We start from the raw sequence: 14,002 nt of genomic DNA, 5'->3' as shown, positions 1-14,002 counted from the left end.
TCGAATTGCTGCTTTTATCTTCTATCTTTATCTCTACATATCGATAAAAACCCAAAAACGTTCCATTGGATGGTCTCTAATAATATAACAAAATTATACATGCTTCGTCGTCCATTGTCTAGTTATATCGTACATGACCTTTTCCACCAAAATCATGGCAACTACAAAGTAAGCATTATCGTACATCCCGTTACCACCCCCTTTGGCCCTAAGTTGGCCAAAGTCCCCTTCTTCAATCCAAACTGCGTCTCAATAACCTCCTCGCTAACCCCTTGTGTATCTCTCATGGAGATAATCTGCTTCAAACTAACAACGTCTACAAACCGACGTCCTCCGTGACCCTTTCTCCCCAACGACTCCATGTCGGCCTCTGCCTCAGCAGATATCCTTGTCCGCGACATCAATGTTAACAACGACGGATTCGCCTTGACTTCTTCACTTATTGCTCCAGACGTAGGTGGTGAGACATTCTGCCCCCTCGGCTGGTTAAATGTGCTGCTTCGTGAAAGTGTGGGCGTAGGAGTTACAGGTCCTATGGAGCGAAGCGAGGCTGCAAAGTCGGGATCCCGGGCATCCAGGTCAATTGCTTTTAGCGTAGTTAGTAATGGTATACTCTGTATGTTTGTGCGATGTATACGTCGACATACCTTCTGATCGCGTGGTGCTTGCTTTCTCTTGACCTTGTGTGTTTGCACGGTTGGCTGTTGGTGCTTGCGGCTGCGGCTGCGGTGGAGAGGCAGTGGGTGTGCTTGTGGTTGAAGGGGAGGGACGGAGAGGATATTGGCGACGGGAAGCAGCTGATGCTGCTGCGCGCGCTGGTTTTGAGGCTGATGTGCCCATTGTATATGTGAGGTACGGCTATGTTTGTTGTTCTTGTTTGTAGCTTGTAGAGGAAAATTGACTGCGACGTTGAAATTTGGTGATGTCACTGGGTTTTAGTTAACGTTACTTTCGTACGACGAGCAAGCTTGAATGTGTCGGCCAATGGGACGGCGAGGAAAGTAATTGAATATGGAAATGAGATAAGTTTTATCTAGACTTGTACTACGATTTTATATGAATTCACGTGTTTAAATTGACATCGGATGTACGAGTTTAAGAGTGACAGTATATAGCCATGGGATACCAATAATCCCAGTGTTTTTGGTAAATAAAAGGAGATGTCAGGTAATCTATCGATGACCGGCAAGTCGTCTCTGCTGCACTTCACCCAGAGCTCTGCTTCCACTTATAATCGATACAACTCCAATGGCTGCGGCAACTGGTAGCGTCTGGAAAAGGTTCCAGCTCGTGTAGTACATGAAGAAGGTCAACTCAAGCCCAACGATGGACCCGACGAAAACTATATGGGGGAGGGGTGCAGATTTCAGTGCAACGGAAAGGTGGTTGGCATTGGCACCCAGGTAAAGCCACTGTATTTATCAGTATTTGTTAGTACGTCTTAAATAGCGTGCATAGAATTGTTTGGAGGTCTAAACTCACCGAGATCGCAAGGAGCGGTAGGGTGGCCAGGACAGCAAGGACAAAGAACACGGAGACAATCATGGGTGGACTGCGAGGGTCTTCTCGGAACGTATGGTGGATTTCTTCCAGTTTGCCGTATCTAAGAGCCTTTGAGGAGGGAATAGGGGTGTCCGGCTTATGTTCGACTGATAATTTAAAGACGGGCTTGTAATAGCCGCCTGAGGAACCAAAGGAAGCGATCAACAGGGAGGCTTCAACTGGGGTTTTGGTAGTGAGGAATTGAACAGGGAGGTCCTTCTGATTCTACAGTCGATATAATGGTTAGAAATGGTCTGGTATATGCAATTTATTGTTCGTTTCAACTGACCAATTCGACGACAGCCTTTCCATTCCCCTTGACATTGAGTGGGTATGAGATGTCCAGCCCTGAGTAAATTTCTCTGAGAGTCAAAAAGGCTTGATGAGGTCTTGCCGCAACTTCATCCTCCTGTATCGTCAAAAGAAGCTTCAATGTGCTTGCATCGTTCAGTGATATCGTCTTAGCCAACGGCTGGTTTTGTGATAGCCTGGGATGGTAGTTAGCAGATAGGTAGCAAATAAGGCAACAGGTACTGCCAATGCTTCCAATGGCTGGCAAAATCATACTTGTGCTTTTCGGCGCCACCTATCCCAGCACCCTTCTGATGGATAGATAGTGTGCCATCAGCAAACCCCCATCCAGATGAGGCGCATAATCCTGGAGCAGCTAGAGCTAGAAGCCCGAGGCGGAGAGCTGCAAAAAGCCGCATAATGGCCGGCTGGAAAAGGAAACTCGAAAAACCAGTGAGCAAATATTCCCCCAAGCCCTGTCGCGAGGTCTAGCAGTGTCTTTCACTGGTCTTGAGCAGTCTATCCGGTTATCGCCAACGTCGTCCCTCTCGCTGTTTTGCTTCTTGACAGATATCGCGATATTACGTAATATACAACTGCTTAGTCATTTGCTCTTCCCTTGCGTTTTCTTCGACTTTTAACGAGCCTTCAAGTCACGAAAAACGCCAGCTTCAGCAGCTTCAACAGCCTGATTAGCATGGAGTTTTTAGGCGTGAGGTAGACTAGAATATAAGCCCCAGCCTATCCCCAACAGTAAGAAACTATTATTCCAAGAAACTAGCCTTTTTCGCCTAAGAGACCCCCTACACTACCGAGTATCTCGGATCCTGCATAGTAATAACTACCAGTCAAGTCCAGGAACAGCCAAACAACGATGATATGATACCCTTCACTGCACGCCCTTTTAGATCATATATCTTCGGCTATAAGCATGTTTGAAGATACACATACTCACAATCTTCTGAATATATGCTAATAATATACTGCGGGCGGCATTTCATAAACTATATTTCACCCAAGAGCGATATCCAACATGAGCTTTATGAGCTTTACAAGGGCGATTTATAATAGGAAATCTGGTCAATGGCTCGGAGTTCTTCTAGCTAACCATATACGGGCTTCGTTTTCAGAGCAAACATGGCAATATTATTCGGCTTCTCAGCCGGACGGGTTCAAACAACGCTTTATTTCAAATAGCCAGCTTGCTAAAACTATTCAAAAATGCTGGAATATAGAAGCAGTCTCTATTGCTAAATGACACACTAGCTTCTAGTGTAGAGTATTCATTAAATAGGAAGAAACAGCTTGGTACAATGGGACTATCTTTTTACTCTAGAATAGGCCAGAATAGGAGCCACTCTCCTCCTAATACTGTCCTCCTCCGCTTCTAGTCCCAATATTAGGAGTACTTGTCTATTGGCAAGAAAAAAAATTGTTTCCTCTTTCTATCTATCTACAATGGCATTCACAGCTGTGACAAGCAATAAAGGAGCTTCGAATGTTGCATATGTTATTGTCTTCTATACATATATTTCGGGGCCCCTTCACTGTATTCAATGTCCAATGACACTGAAGATTGTCAATCGGCATAACACAATCCTATTGTCTATTCGATGCTACACCTCAACAGAGGACTTTTAATCCAGATGGGCATAAATACCACCACCACCCTCCGCCAGGTCCAGGAGTTTGCCGACCAGGAAAGGAACCTCGTCTTCACCGTCAGCTCTCGCTATCGTCTCTGAAGCTAGCTTACATTCTACTATCTACCCTTTCATACGAACTTCCTTTGAGAGAGCATTCGCCATATTCCATCACATCTACAAGCTCTCTCCCTCCTCCGCCGCTTCCACCGTTTTATTTGCCATCGGACTCCCGACCACATTCCTCCTTGCCAGACATGGAATCCAAGAAGAAACCCACCGCTGCCACTGCGCGCACGTCTGCACGCACTAGAAAGCCAACCAGCAAGGCCAGGGAGGCCGAACTTAGCAGGGTCACAAAGCCCAAAGCAAAGCCCCGGAAGAGGGCAGTCAAGAAGGAGCCAGAGAAGAGCCAGCCAAAGCTGGAGAGTCCAGAGCCGATCAAGCCATATACCGGCAAAGAGGCTGGTAAGTTCAGGTCCTCCACCACATTAGCAACGAAGGCATCATGCATCTAACAACCTACCTTTCTCAGAAGCACGTCCTGAGATGCCAGCCATCCCAACCATTCTCGTCACTGACGAGACGGGCAGAGCCACCAGGCTGCCCCAGACACCACCACGCCTCAGCAAGGAGGACGAACAAGCAGTAACCATCCTGCTTGAACTGGCTGCCGCAGCAATGGCGCCAGACTTTATCCCAGAGGTCGAGCTCGACCTGGTGGCTGTCAGCCACCAATTCTACTCCCAATTCCCGACGGCAGCAGAGGCAGCGACGATGGGTCGGCCAGCCGACCCATCTGAGCTCGCCTGCCCCTACCTTCCGCGCCCGCATACCGACAAGCAAGGCTGGACGCACACCGGCCGTGTCAATGAACACGGCGAAGAGTACATCGTCATCCCACCATCATTCACTAGATGGTCGCCCGCCGAGCCCACCAACCCTTCGCCAGCCATGGAGGCCTGAGGTTGCGTCCTGTTGCCGGCAACGGGGCGCAACTGATGGCCTCCTGAGACAAGCTTACCTGGCGTTTGTCGTTTCCACCGTTCAAGTTTGCCGTGGCTCAAGTTGCTAATTTTTCCAGCGAGGGTATCATGGCCCTGTATTTTGTTAGATAACCGTCTATTTCACTGTTCATATAGTTATGGGGGAAACGGATCAAGAGATATATAATGCATTTTCTCATTAGTGGCATGATAATGCCCTCTTACTTCTACATTGAACTCTGTATAGAATGGAAGTTTGATACTGTAGTTAGCCAAGACGGGTGGTGATGACTAAAGCTGGTCGTGTCAAAATCAAGACTCCATCAACAGAGTCTGGAACAACGACAGATTTCTGGCGATTTTCCATCATATTCACCATCAATCGCAACCAGTCATACTAAATAAATAGCTGCTCTCTAATTATTGTCTCTAACCATTGATACCAGGGAGAACTCCATCAAGCTCCAGGCCATTTGAAAGAGCGCGAAAACTACAGTCCGGAATAGTCAACGAGTCGTCGCACCTCTCGAAAAAAGATAGCCTTTAGCTGGAGAGAGAAGACTGGATTATATATACTCAGGGTGTCAGGACGAGTGCGAAACAAACTGAATCTGGAGCACAGGAGCCGGCTATTGCAGAGCTGCGAGTTGCGCACAAACCCCAGGCCGACTCGGCATCCTACACAATATGCCTTCAGCGAGACGAAAGACACCAGCGTCTGAGCTGGCGAAAGCCATAAGCCAGTCCAAACAGAGCCCAAATGTGCACCTCCCGCCGCCAAAGTCATCACTTACTGTCCGGACGCAGGAGGAATTAGGACGGATGGGCGTGCGTGGAGCTCCAAAGCAGCCGGATATAAAGCAAACACCACAGTACAAATCTGCTGCTCGAAGGTGCGCTGATATGCCTGTCTACACTGCCAGAGACATTGCTAACTTTGGATCTTTCCCGTCGTTAGGTGGACCATGACAATAGTCGCGCTACCTATCCTGTTATACACAAGCTTTTCATTATACCAACGAGGTACACACCCTTTTTAGAAGCCGCTTGATCTCCGCCCTGAATACCCTCTCGATATACAATTCATGCCTAAGACTAATCTCAACTGCAATATAGTCATCTATGGAAAGTCACCAAGGGGTCTACCTGGAGTAAATGAATTCAGCTCACAGGCTGTATATTCTTCAACGGAGAGCCCCAAAAAATCCAACGACTGAGTAGTCCCTTTTCCTGACCTGGCCTGCCCGTCCATACGGCCATACGATTTGTATCATGCCCAACTGACACACCATCTCAACTCAATTCCAACCCTACTTCGAGCCACCGGCTTTGTAAGCCATAACCAAGGGGGTGTTTACTTGCCTAGCCGCACCGCACTACCAGGAAGTCTGATGGCCCTTCTCTGTCAAATGACAGCACTAGGGGCACACTTCCATATGCTCATAGAGACCGGTATATAAACCAGGAGGAAGCTCGGCCTTTTTGCATTACTGGATGATGAATGAATGTATACTCCCAAACTAGACCCAACACAATAGATGCCACACAACCCTGGCAGGTAGTTTTGAATCGAATACAGCTCCTAGAATATATGTGTTTTCCGCCTTTTTTGTTTGCTTGTAATGCTGATTTGGAGCACCTCGCCGTCGTCTTGACGCTCGCCTCGTCCTGGCCACGTGACGTCTTTATATTGACACGCTGCAAGCTTCCAACGACGTGTTTGATCGTAAGATTCTCTAAATATCGTGTCTTTTTCAATTTCTTTACATCTATAGATTTTCAGACTCTGTTTATTTTTGCCTGCTGTCTAGGTTTACTCACGTGTCCGATTGTGTATCTTTCGCAATGCCTGGTTCTACTGCGCAGAAAGCGCCAACGCAGGCCGTCTCCAGCAACCACAAAAAACGCCGTAATGGCAGCGCACAAGCTGTAAAAGAGACGGCTGCATCATCCCGACCGAAGCGTGTTGCGACGGCTGCGAAGAAAGCCGTAGCAGAAGATGCCATTGATGATGCTAAGAAGCGCTCAAAGAGCTCAAAACTCAAGTTCGAGTCCGCAAAAGACATGAAAGGTTTGAATTAACCCGCTTGCCAATGTTATCTTTATATGTATATACATACCTATTATATTCACGATACCTTACTGACAAGGCTGATAGCGGCTGTGAAGAGTCCAAACAGTGACCCCGAGCCTGTCCCTGAGAGAAAAAAGCGCCCTGAAAAAAAGTCAAACGTCGAAGCTACCATGGGAGAGGAGCGGGCTACAAAGAAAGCTACCATTAATGCAAAGCCCAAGAGTACCAGCAAAGCAGACTCTAAAGTTAGAAAATCATATTGGCTCATGAAGGCAGAGCCGGAGACAAGACTTGAAAAAGGAGTTGACGTGAGGTTTTCAATTGACGATTTGCGTGCTGCCACGGAGCCAGAGGGATGGGATGGTAAGCAAATATCCTGTTTTTATAATAATGGGTTCCCAGACTAATAACTTTGATTTTAGGAGTCAGGAACCCAGCTGGTAAGCTATATATCTGTGTTTTGGTTTCTGCTTGTACAGCACGTAGTTCCTATTAACACCCACGTCATCGCAGCAAGAAACCATATGCGTGCGATGAAGAAAGGAGACCTCGCCTTCTTCTACCACTCAAACTGCAAGGTCCCCGGGATTGCGGGCACGATGGAAATCGTTCGAGAAAGCTCAGTAGACGGTATTGCTCCCAATTATCAACCTATTTTCTTGACATTGCAGTTTCACAGCCTTGGGCTAATGTGTCATGTAGAATCCGCATTTGACCCTGCACACCCGTATTATGACCCAAAGTCCAGTCGTGATAACCCTAAGTGGGATTGGGTCCATGTTCAATTTCGAAGCAAGTTCAAAAATCTGGTTACGCTCGCTGATATCAAGTCTCACGCAAAGCCTGGTGGTGCATTGGAGAATCTCCAAATGGTTAAGCAATCTCGTCTGAGTGTGTCTCCTGTGACAGCAGAGCAGTGGAACTTCCTTATGAGTTTGGCAGAGGAAGAAGAGCCTGTGAGAGAATAGCCAATAGATAACACCCCTGCTTGTTTCTTCTCCCCCCCCCTTTCAGCCATGATAACCCGCCAAAAGATATGTACAATAATCTGAAGGTGGGCCCGCACGTCTTACCCCATTTGATAAGGGATTATATATATATATATATATATTGTGACGACCGAATTTAATGTTGGTTTTGAGTGGAGGAGGGTGTGTCGGGCTCGCAGAACAGTGCAAATAGCTTCACGGGAAGCAGATTCAGGTGCTGAGGAATACCCAGCTGGTCTTCTTCCTTTATAATTGAATAGCCTGATCTCTGGAAAAGGTGCTTGTACTTTTCTTCGGCGCGAGTGACGCTTTTATCCTGCGGATCAAAGGTATCGTGTGGCTTGGTATTGAGGTTCTCTTTGACAATGACCACGCCAGACGGCGAGAGCGCATCTCTGCACCGGGTCAAAAGCTGCACAACTTGGTCGTCTGTGAGATAGAGCAGACACCACTGGATCCATATCAGATCGTATCTCTTCTCGGGCACCCAGTTCTCCAGACCAGTGATGTAGACATCACCGACTTTCCCTTCCGCCTTGAGCCTCCCTTCAATCAGCACTTTGGCAAAGGCCTCTACCGGCTCGACAATGTCCACTACCTCGCACACCTTGCTGAGTAGCCCTTCAGTAACTCTGCCAATGCCCGCGCCGCAGTCAACACCGAGCTGCAGTGGAGGCAGATGTGCCGTAGCACCCAGAGCAGTCCCTCCTCCAATTGATGGCAGCAGACGGCGTACCTTGGCCAGAAAGGACCGGGAGGAGAGTAGATCCGCCCTTGAGATCCCAGGAAACCCTCCCAGCATGCCGTTGATGTTGGGTTCAACCGTCTTCCAGTATTCCACGGCGCCAGCGTTGTCAACCAGCCTGTCCGGGGGGAGCTGCCCTTCACCAGCACCAGCGTCCCCGGGCCCGTCCGCCGTCTTCCGGTCACTGCGGTCCATAGTCCGAGCTCAATTGCCTGGTATGCTGCAGAACGTCGCTCTTTTTCTGCCTTTTACGCCGTGTCCTGCCCTCGTCTTCCCTGCATGAGGTTCCCGCAGCTGGCTCGGTGTCTGTTTAGCTGCGGGACTTCGGCTGCGACTCCCGGAGGGGCAAAAAAGGCAAATAAATCCATTGGATGAAACACCAAAACATCGTCACCAGCAGCAACAACCAACGACGTCGGCATCAAACTCGACGTCCTCGACATCTACTTTTCTATTGACTACACTGCATACGCAATATATGTTCGGTCCCTGGCCACTGGTAGAACACTTCTGCTCTCGTCTTGCCCGTCTGTCTAGGCCTACTCTGTTGTTTCAGCGAGATACACATCCCAGTCAACTATACCAACTAGTCCCCCGCCAGAGACGAACAGGCCACAGATTCTTCTCCTCCAACCCAGTGTCCTACAATATGTCTGGCCTATCTGCAGAGCTCACAGCGCCTAATGGCAGGAAGTACACACAGCCATTGGGACTATTCATCAACAACGAGTTTGTTGCCGCCAAATCAGGGCAGACGATTGTATCAGTCAATCCCACGTACGAACCATGTTTTAAGCCCTTGGAAAGAATAATATAAAATAAAATAAACGCAGAAGACTCTAGATTATGATGCTGATGCCCAATGAACAGTGATGAGACAGATATTGCCACTGTGCATGCTGCCGGAACGGAGGATGTTGATATCGCCGTCAACGCAGCCCGAGCAGCCTTGAAACATCCCTCATGGAAGGATTTGTCGGGCTCCGACAGAGGACGGATGATGGTCAAACTATCTGAGCTCGTCGAGCAACATGCAGAGACTTTGGCCACTATTGAAACGTGGGATAACGGTATGTGCTGTTCCCTCTTCCGTTATTCCCTCAGAGCCTTGTCCCACCCGTCGACTCGGGGGTAGCTCCTTTTAAAGCAAGCGCAATAGAAATGTATCTCTTACATGACTACGATCCTAGGAAAGCCATATTTGGTCTCCTTGAACGACGATGTAACTGAAGTTGTATCTGTCTTGAGATATTATGGCGGATTTGCCGACAAGATAGAAGGTAGGACTATCAGCACGACTGCCAATAAGTTTGCCTACACGTTACGCCAGCCCATCGGCGTCGTGGGCCAGATCATCCCGTGGAACTTTCCTTTGGCAATGGCTGCCTGGAAACTTGGGCCAGCTTTGGCATGTGGAAACACAGTTATTCTTAAAGCTGCGGAACAGACTCCTCTGAGTGTGTTATACCTTGCAGGATTAGTGAAGGAAGCAGGATTCCCCCCTGGCGTTGTTAACATCCTCAACGGATACGGTAAGGAGGCCGGGGCCGCCATTGCATCCCACACCGGTATCGACAAAGTTGCCTTCACCGGCTCTACAGCAACGGGCCGTGCTATTATGAAAATGGCTGCCGCTAACCTGAAGAACATCACCCTCGAAACCGGTGGCAAGTCGCCACTGATTGTCTTCGATGATGCAGACATTGATCAGGCTGCAAAGTGGGCTCATACTGGTATCATGTATAACATGGGCCAGGTCTGCACCGCCACATCTCGTCTACTCGTCCACGAGGGTATTTATGATCAGTTCGTAACAAAATTCAAAGAGGCCATTGCGTCGACCAGCAAGATTGGCGATCCATTTGCAGAGGACACATTCCAGGGCCCGCAGGTGACCAAGGCCCAGTACGACCGTGTGCTTTCATATATTGAGGCCGGCAAATCCGAGGGTGCAACACTTGCTACAGGAGGAGTGCCACACCGGAAAGTTGGCAACGGCAAGGGTTATTTCATTGAACCAACGGTGTTCACCAACGTGACAGACAACATGACGATTTACCGAGAAGAAGTGTTTGGCCCCTTTGCCGTAGTCACCAGCTTCAAGACGGAAGAGGAAGCCCTGGCCAAGGCAAATGATACCACTTACGGTCTGGGTGCCGCGGTATTCACTCAAAATATCGAGCGTGGTCACAGGGTGGCCAGTGGTATCGAGGCTGGCATGGTCTGGATCAACAGCAGCAACGACAGTGACTTCCGTGTACCATTTGGCGGTGTCAAGCAGTCGGGTGTCGGAAGGGAACTTGGCGAAGCGGGCCTCGAGGCTTACTCCCAGGTCAAAGCCGTCCATCTCAACATGGGCACAAGATTGTGAGGCCGCGGAGATCAAGTGCAAAGAATCGGTGAAAGGCGAGCCACTCGCATATTTTTTCGCATCTTGAATCGGAAAACAACAAGGTCAAACCAATCAAAGAACCAAAAAAAAAAAAAAAAAAGACAGCTAAAACTAGCCTGCTTTCGGCTATAATCTTAGTCTACTCCGTGTTCTGGGCTGTTCGTTCACTTGTCGAGGCTGCGGGGAGCAGGTAGATTTGACAAAGTCCAAATCGATCTCGGAGATTCTTCTAAATAGCTCTAGTGGTTGTACGACGGATGAAATTGTTAAACTGTTAATACATGGACTTAAAATAACTCCATCGTATTGCTTACCGCTTACTGCTCATGCACTGCCTCGTTGCAGTTAGTTGGCTGGTTATATGCAAGCCAGAAACGTAACAGTTCAGTCCAGTTCGTATGCATGTACGAAGCATTAGGCAGAAAAAAAAAAAAAAAAAAAAAAAAAAAAAAAAAAAAAAAAAAAAAATCAAACACAGCCAATGCATGCAGCTAGGCTGGATATCAAACGATGCCATGCAGCTTTCGCCATGCTTGCTTCCCCGGTGCAAACACACTGATCCTTTCTCTCCGAAAAAGGAAAAGCAAAAGAGCAAAAGGGACCAGACATTAATGATGAAATACAGTCATAATAGCTATACAACCACAGTGTAGCAGCTTATTTGTTCCGCCAGCTCCGGCAATCTTTCAGGAGTACGGGGCACCACAGTATGTATACATACACCGAAGTGGAAGTGTGCCTGCCCATGGCACTAACAGATGAAAAAATAGGTTCTTTTTCTGTGTACCATGGCTTCCATACGGCCATCACAGCTGATCGTCTAGATAACCGAGGATAAACGAAGGATGCGTAATATGCCCTTGAATGAGATACCTTCCAGAATCTTGGTGGAATGAATTGAACCAGAATAATGGCCAGGAGACACCACAAAAATAGAACAAGATGGTCATCAGACGCACAAGATGCAAGATCAGAGGAAAAAGAAAGTAAATGGTTTTTTAAACCAGAGGAGATTCTAAACGGGGTTCTGCATTGCCGGCTCGGCTATCGCTATCATCACTTGTGCTCCGCTTCGTGGTGCTGGGAAAGCTTCAATCCTAGTGACGGCCATCGGTGGCGTTCTCCGTACTGCAAGGAGAGACATCCAACCAGCGTAACACGGAAATGGGAAGAGGTATTACCTGTTCCCCGTGAAGCCCGTTTATCCGTATATCCCCAACACGGTTGTCATGGCTATGGTAAGTATCTCTGAACATTTAAGATTGCTGCTACGCTCCTCAATAATGCTACACTGTGCTCGCGGCCCTAAGATCTCAAAGCAGTGCAGCCTGAGTTTCTTTTTGGAATTCCGAACTGTACTGACTGGCGTTATGGAGCTTGCCACCAAGAACACCTTCTGGGTCCCTTTCCAGGCCTAAATTGGTGACTTGCTAAATGACAAGTCATCTCCATAGCTACCAAGAGTTGGCGTCTCCCTCACAGGCGGATCTATGGATGAATGGAGCTTCAAGGAGGCCGATGCTGAGAAACCAGGCAGGCCATTTTGTGGCGCTTGCGCGCAAGTCAGCTTCCAAGAAACACTCGACTTTTATCGCTCGTCACCAGACTCTCGAAGCGAGTAAATATAGAAATCATACAGGCCGGTTTCTGGGTCGCTTGAGACACCTGCAGCAAGCTCTTGCATCGTGTAACGGTTCCATTGCTTGTTCTCTTGTGCATTGGCTTCACACCCCCCTCCCCCCCCCTCTGCAGCACGGGAGGAGGGGATCATGGTTTTTGATAGACTCCAAGGGCCAACAGCCGGTTGGTTATTTGAGGTCAAAGGTAAAAAAGAGGAACGCAGGACGCAAGGGGTTAGGGAACGAAACCTATTCGTGGTGGACAGCTGTCGCCACCACTATATCCATCCTGCGTTGCACAACCGTTGATCGTTGGTCGTTGGACCTTTTTTTCATCCTGGAGGATGTACGGAGTACGGCATACTCTGTCTCTGGCGGTATATTTCAACATGGCAAACTCCATCTATACACACGTGTGGGAATGAAAAAAAAAAAAAGATGCATCTGTAATGGAAAAAACATTACCGCATTATTATTTATTTATTTATTTATTTTTTCACTCTCATCCGGTGGGTGTTTTGAGGAGAAATTTACTAGCTGCAAGGATCAGCTTCACTAAGTGCAGCTAATGCATCTCGACCCTGGAGCTGCACGGCATCTTATGCATAAACTGTCGGTCATCACTTGCACCTTGCAGGCAGAAGCTCTGTTTAAATGGTTGGATTGCGTCTCGAGCCGTTCAAGCTGCATTGGCAAACTATTCAATTGGCTCAAATCGTCCATCTGGTGCGGCCAGTTGGGCTGAGCACAGAAAATCTCTCAGCAAAAGGCAGACCCACGAAAGAAGATACAGCAACCTGCATTGTCTTCTTCGGGAGAAGGGCGAACCACGCCAGCCCCTCCAACAAACGCCAGCATGGCAGGAAGAGGCGTATCTTCCGCCCCCAACTGACTTGCGGCGCCATGTTCTGTCCGCGTGGCATCAACAAGGAATACCCTGGGTTCGACCACGAGAACCAACATTATGTGCCTTATTATAGACGGGGAAAAGCGAGTCACAGCGTCCCAGCTGGAAGAAAAAAAAAAGAAATTGACAACAGCAGAGGGGTGAATGTATGGATACGACATGCGTCGAACAAGTTCAGACATAATATCTTGTCCACGAGTCGGAATAAGCGCAAAGGGTTGCCTGTGTCAGGCGAGCATATTAATCGGTTCGCTTGATTGTTGCACTGGCTAAAGAGGTCTGTGGCAAGGAAAGTGAAGGGAGTCTTAAAGTCGTCGTTGTAGGGGAGGAAGACAAGGAGCGTTTGCTCGTTTCCGTAATGATTGTTCCGCTACGAGCAGCTCTGGCGCAAACGACCAACATCATTAAACCAAGAGGGATGGATCACCAGGACCTGGCATGCTTGAAGTAATAATAATACTCTATGGAAGGGGGTATATCTGCAGCTGGGGCCTGCAGCTGGGCGAAGAGAGTAGAGGGAAAGTGAGATGCAATATTAAGTATCACAAGCAACGGTCTACGGGAACACAAGAATAAGGCCGTCTATTTCATGACAACAGCGAAGATGGCGATTAGTGATAGTGTAAGTTGAGCCTTCAGGGAGGAGGCATAAGGGGGCAACGCCAGCCGGGGATGTTTACCAAAAAGGAAAAGCTACCGTCCCGATGGCGTTCGAGGAGGTGGGTTAGGGACAAATAGTTCCCATCATGGCCATGGTCAAGCAAACAAGGCTCTGGCCAATGGTTACTTGCTCACTCTGACTGAGGAGTGAAAA

General features: G+C 48.3%; 7 protein-coding genes across 8 annotated transcripts; 4 read left to right on the top strand and 3 right to left on the bottom strand.

Moving 5' to 3' along the window:
• Window positions 1–161: 161 nt before the first annotated feature.
• Window positions 162–840, bottom strand: TERG_05515 (uncharacterized protein; the record flags this gene model as incomplete). Its single annotated transcript, XM_003233593.1, has 2 exons — window positions 162–586; window positions 648–840. The coding sequence occupies 2 exons, from the start codon at window positions 838–840 to the stop codon at window positions 162–164; spliced, it is 618 nt and encodes a 205-aa protein (XP_003233641.1).
• Window positions 841–1,172: 332 nt separating this feature from the next.
• Window positions 1,173–2,252, bottom strand: TERG_05514 (uncharacterized protein; the record flags this gene model as incomplete). Its single annotated transcript, XM_003233592.1, has 4 exons — window positions 1,173–1,412; window positions 1,483–1,767; window positions 1,832–2,030; window positions 2,110–2,252. The coding sequence occupies 4 exons, from the start codon at window positions 2,250–2,252 to the stop codon at window positions 1,173–1,175; spliced, it is 867 nt and encodes a 288-aa protein (XP_003233640.1).
• Window positions 2,253–3,733: 1,481 nt separating this feature from the next.
• On the top strand, window positions 3,734–4,442 carry TERG_05513 (uncharacterized protein; the record flags this gene model as incomplete). The annotated part of the gene is made up of 2 exons (XM_003233591.1): window positions 3,734–3,944; window positions 4,012–4,442. The coding sequence occupies 2 exons, from the start codon at window positions 3,734–3,736 to the stop codon at window positions 4,440–4,442; spliced, it is 642 nt and encodes a 213-aa protein (XP_003233639.1).
• A 707-nt stretch (window positions 4,443–5,149) lies between these two features.
• Window positions 5,150–5,679, top strand: TERG_05512 (uncharacterized protein; the record flags this gene model as incomplete). The annotated part of the gene is made up of 3 exons (XM_003233590.1): window positions 5,150–5,355; window positions 5,421–5,485; window positions 5,579–5,679. The coding sequence occupies 3 exons, from the start codon at window positions 5,150–5,152 to the stop codon at window positions 5,677–5,679; spliced, it is 372 nt and encodes a 123-aa protein (XP_003233638.1).
• A 628-nt stretch (window positions 5,680–6,307) lies between these two features.
• Window positions 6,308–7,504, top strand: TERG_05511 (uncharacterized protein; the record flags this gene model as incomplete). Its single annotated transcript, XM_003233589.1, has 5 exons — window positions 6,308–6,533; window positions 6,621–6,899; window positions 6,959–6,976; window positions 7,050–7,166; window positions 7,239–7,504. The coding sequence occupies 5 exons, from the start codon at window positions 6,308–6,310 to the stop codon at window positions 7,502–7,504; spliced, it is 906 nt and encodes a 301-aa protein (XP_003233637.1).
• Window positions 7,505–7,656: 152 nt separating this feature from the next.
• TERG_05510 (uncharacterized protein) lies at window positions 7,657–8,565 on the bottom strand. The gene has a single exon (XM_003233588.2). It carries the CDS (start codon window positions 8,463–8,465, stop codon window positions 7,662–7,664), a length of 804 nt encoding a protein of 267 aa, XP_003233636.1. The 5' UTR covers window positions 8,466–8,565; the 3' UTR covers window positions 7,657–7,661.
• A 24-nt stretch (window positions 8,566–8,589) lies between these two features.
• On the top strand, window positions 8,590–11,090 carry TERG_05509 (uncharacterized protein). Of its 2 annotated transcripts, XM_003233587.2 has the most exons (3): window positions 8,590–9,047; window positions 9,141–9,340; window positions 9,461–11,090. In XM_003233587.2, the coding sequence occupies exons 1-3, from the start codon at window positions 8,749–8,751 to the stop codon at window positions 10,639–10,641; spliced, it is 1,680 nt and encodes a 559-aa protein (XP_003233635.2). In that variant the 5' UTR covers window positions 8,590–8,748; the 3' UTR covers window positions 10,642–11,090. The 2 variants fall into 2 exon arrangements, with proteins under 2 accessions (XP_003233635.2, XP_047606622.1); XM_047749992.1 differs by having other exon boundaries at window positions 9,141–11,090.
• Window positions 11,091–14,002: the final 2,912 nt, after the last annotated feature.

Source organism: Trichophyton rubrum (assembly GCF_000151425.1).
Source record: "Trichophyton rubrum CBS 118892 genomic scaffold supercont2.6, whole genome shotgun sequence".
NCBI classification, from domain to species: Eukaryota; Fungi; Ascomycota; class Eurotiomycetes; order Onygenales; family Arthrodermataceae; genus Trichophyton; species Trichophyton rubrum.
The sequence above is the reverse complement of the archived record's forward strand: the minus strand, read 5'-3'. Positions and strand labels throughout refer to the sequence as shown.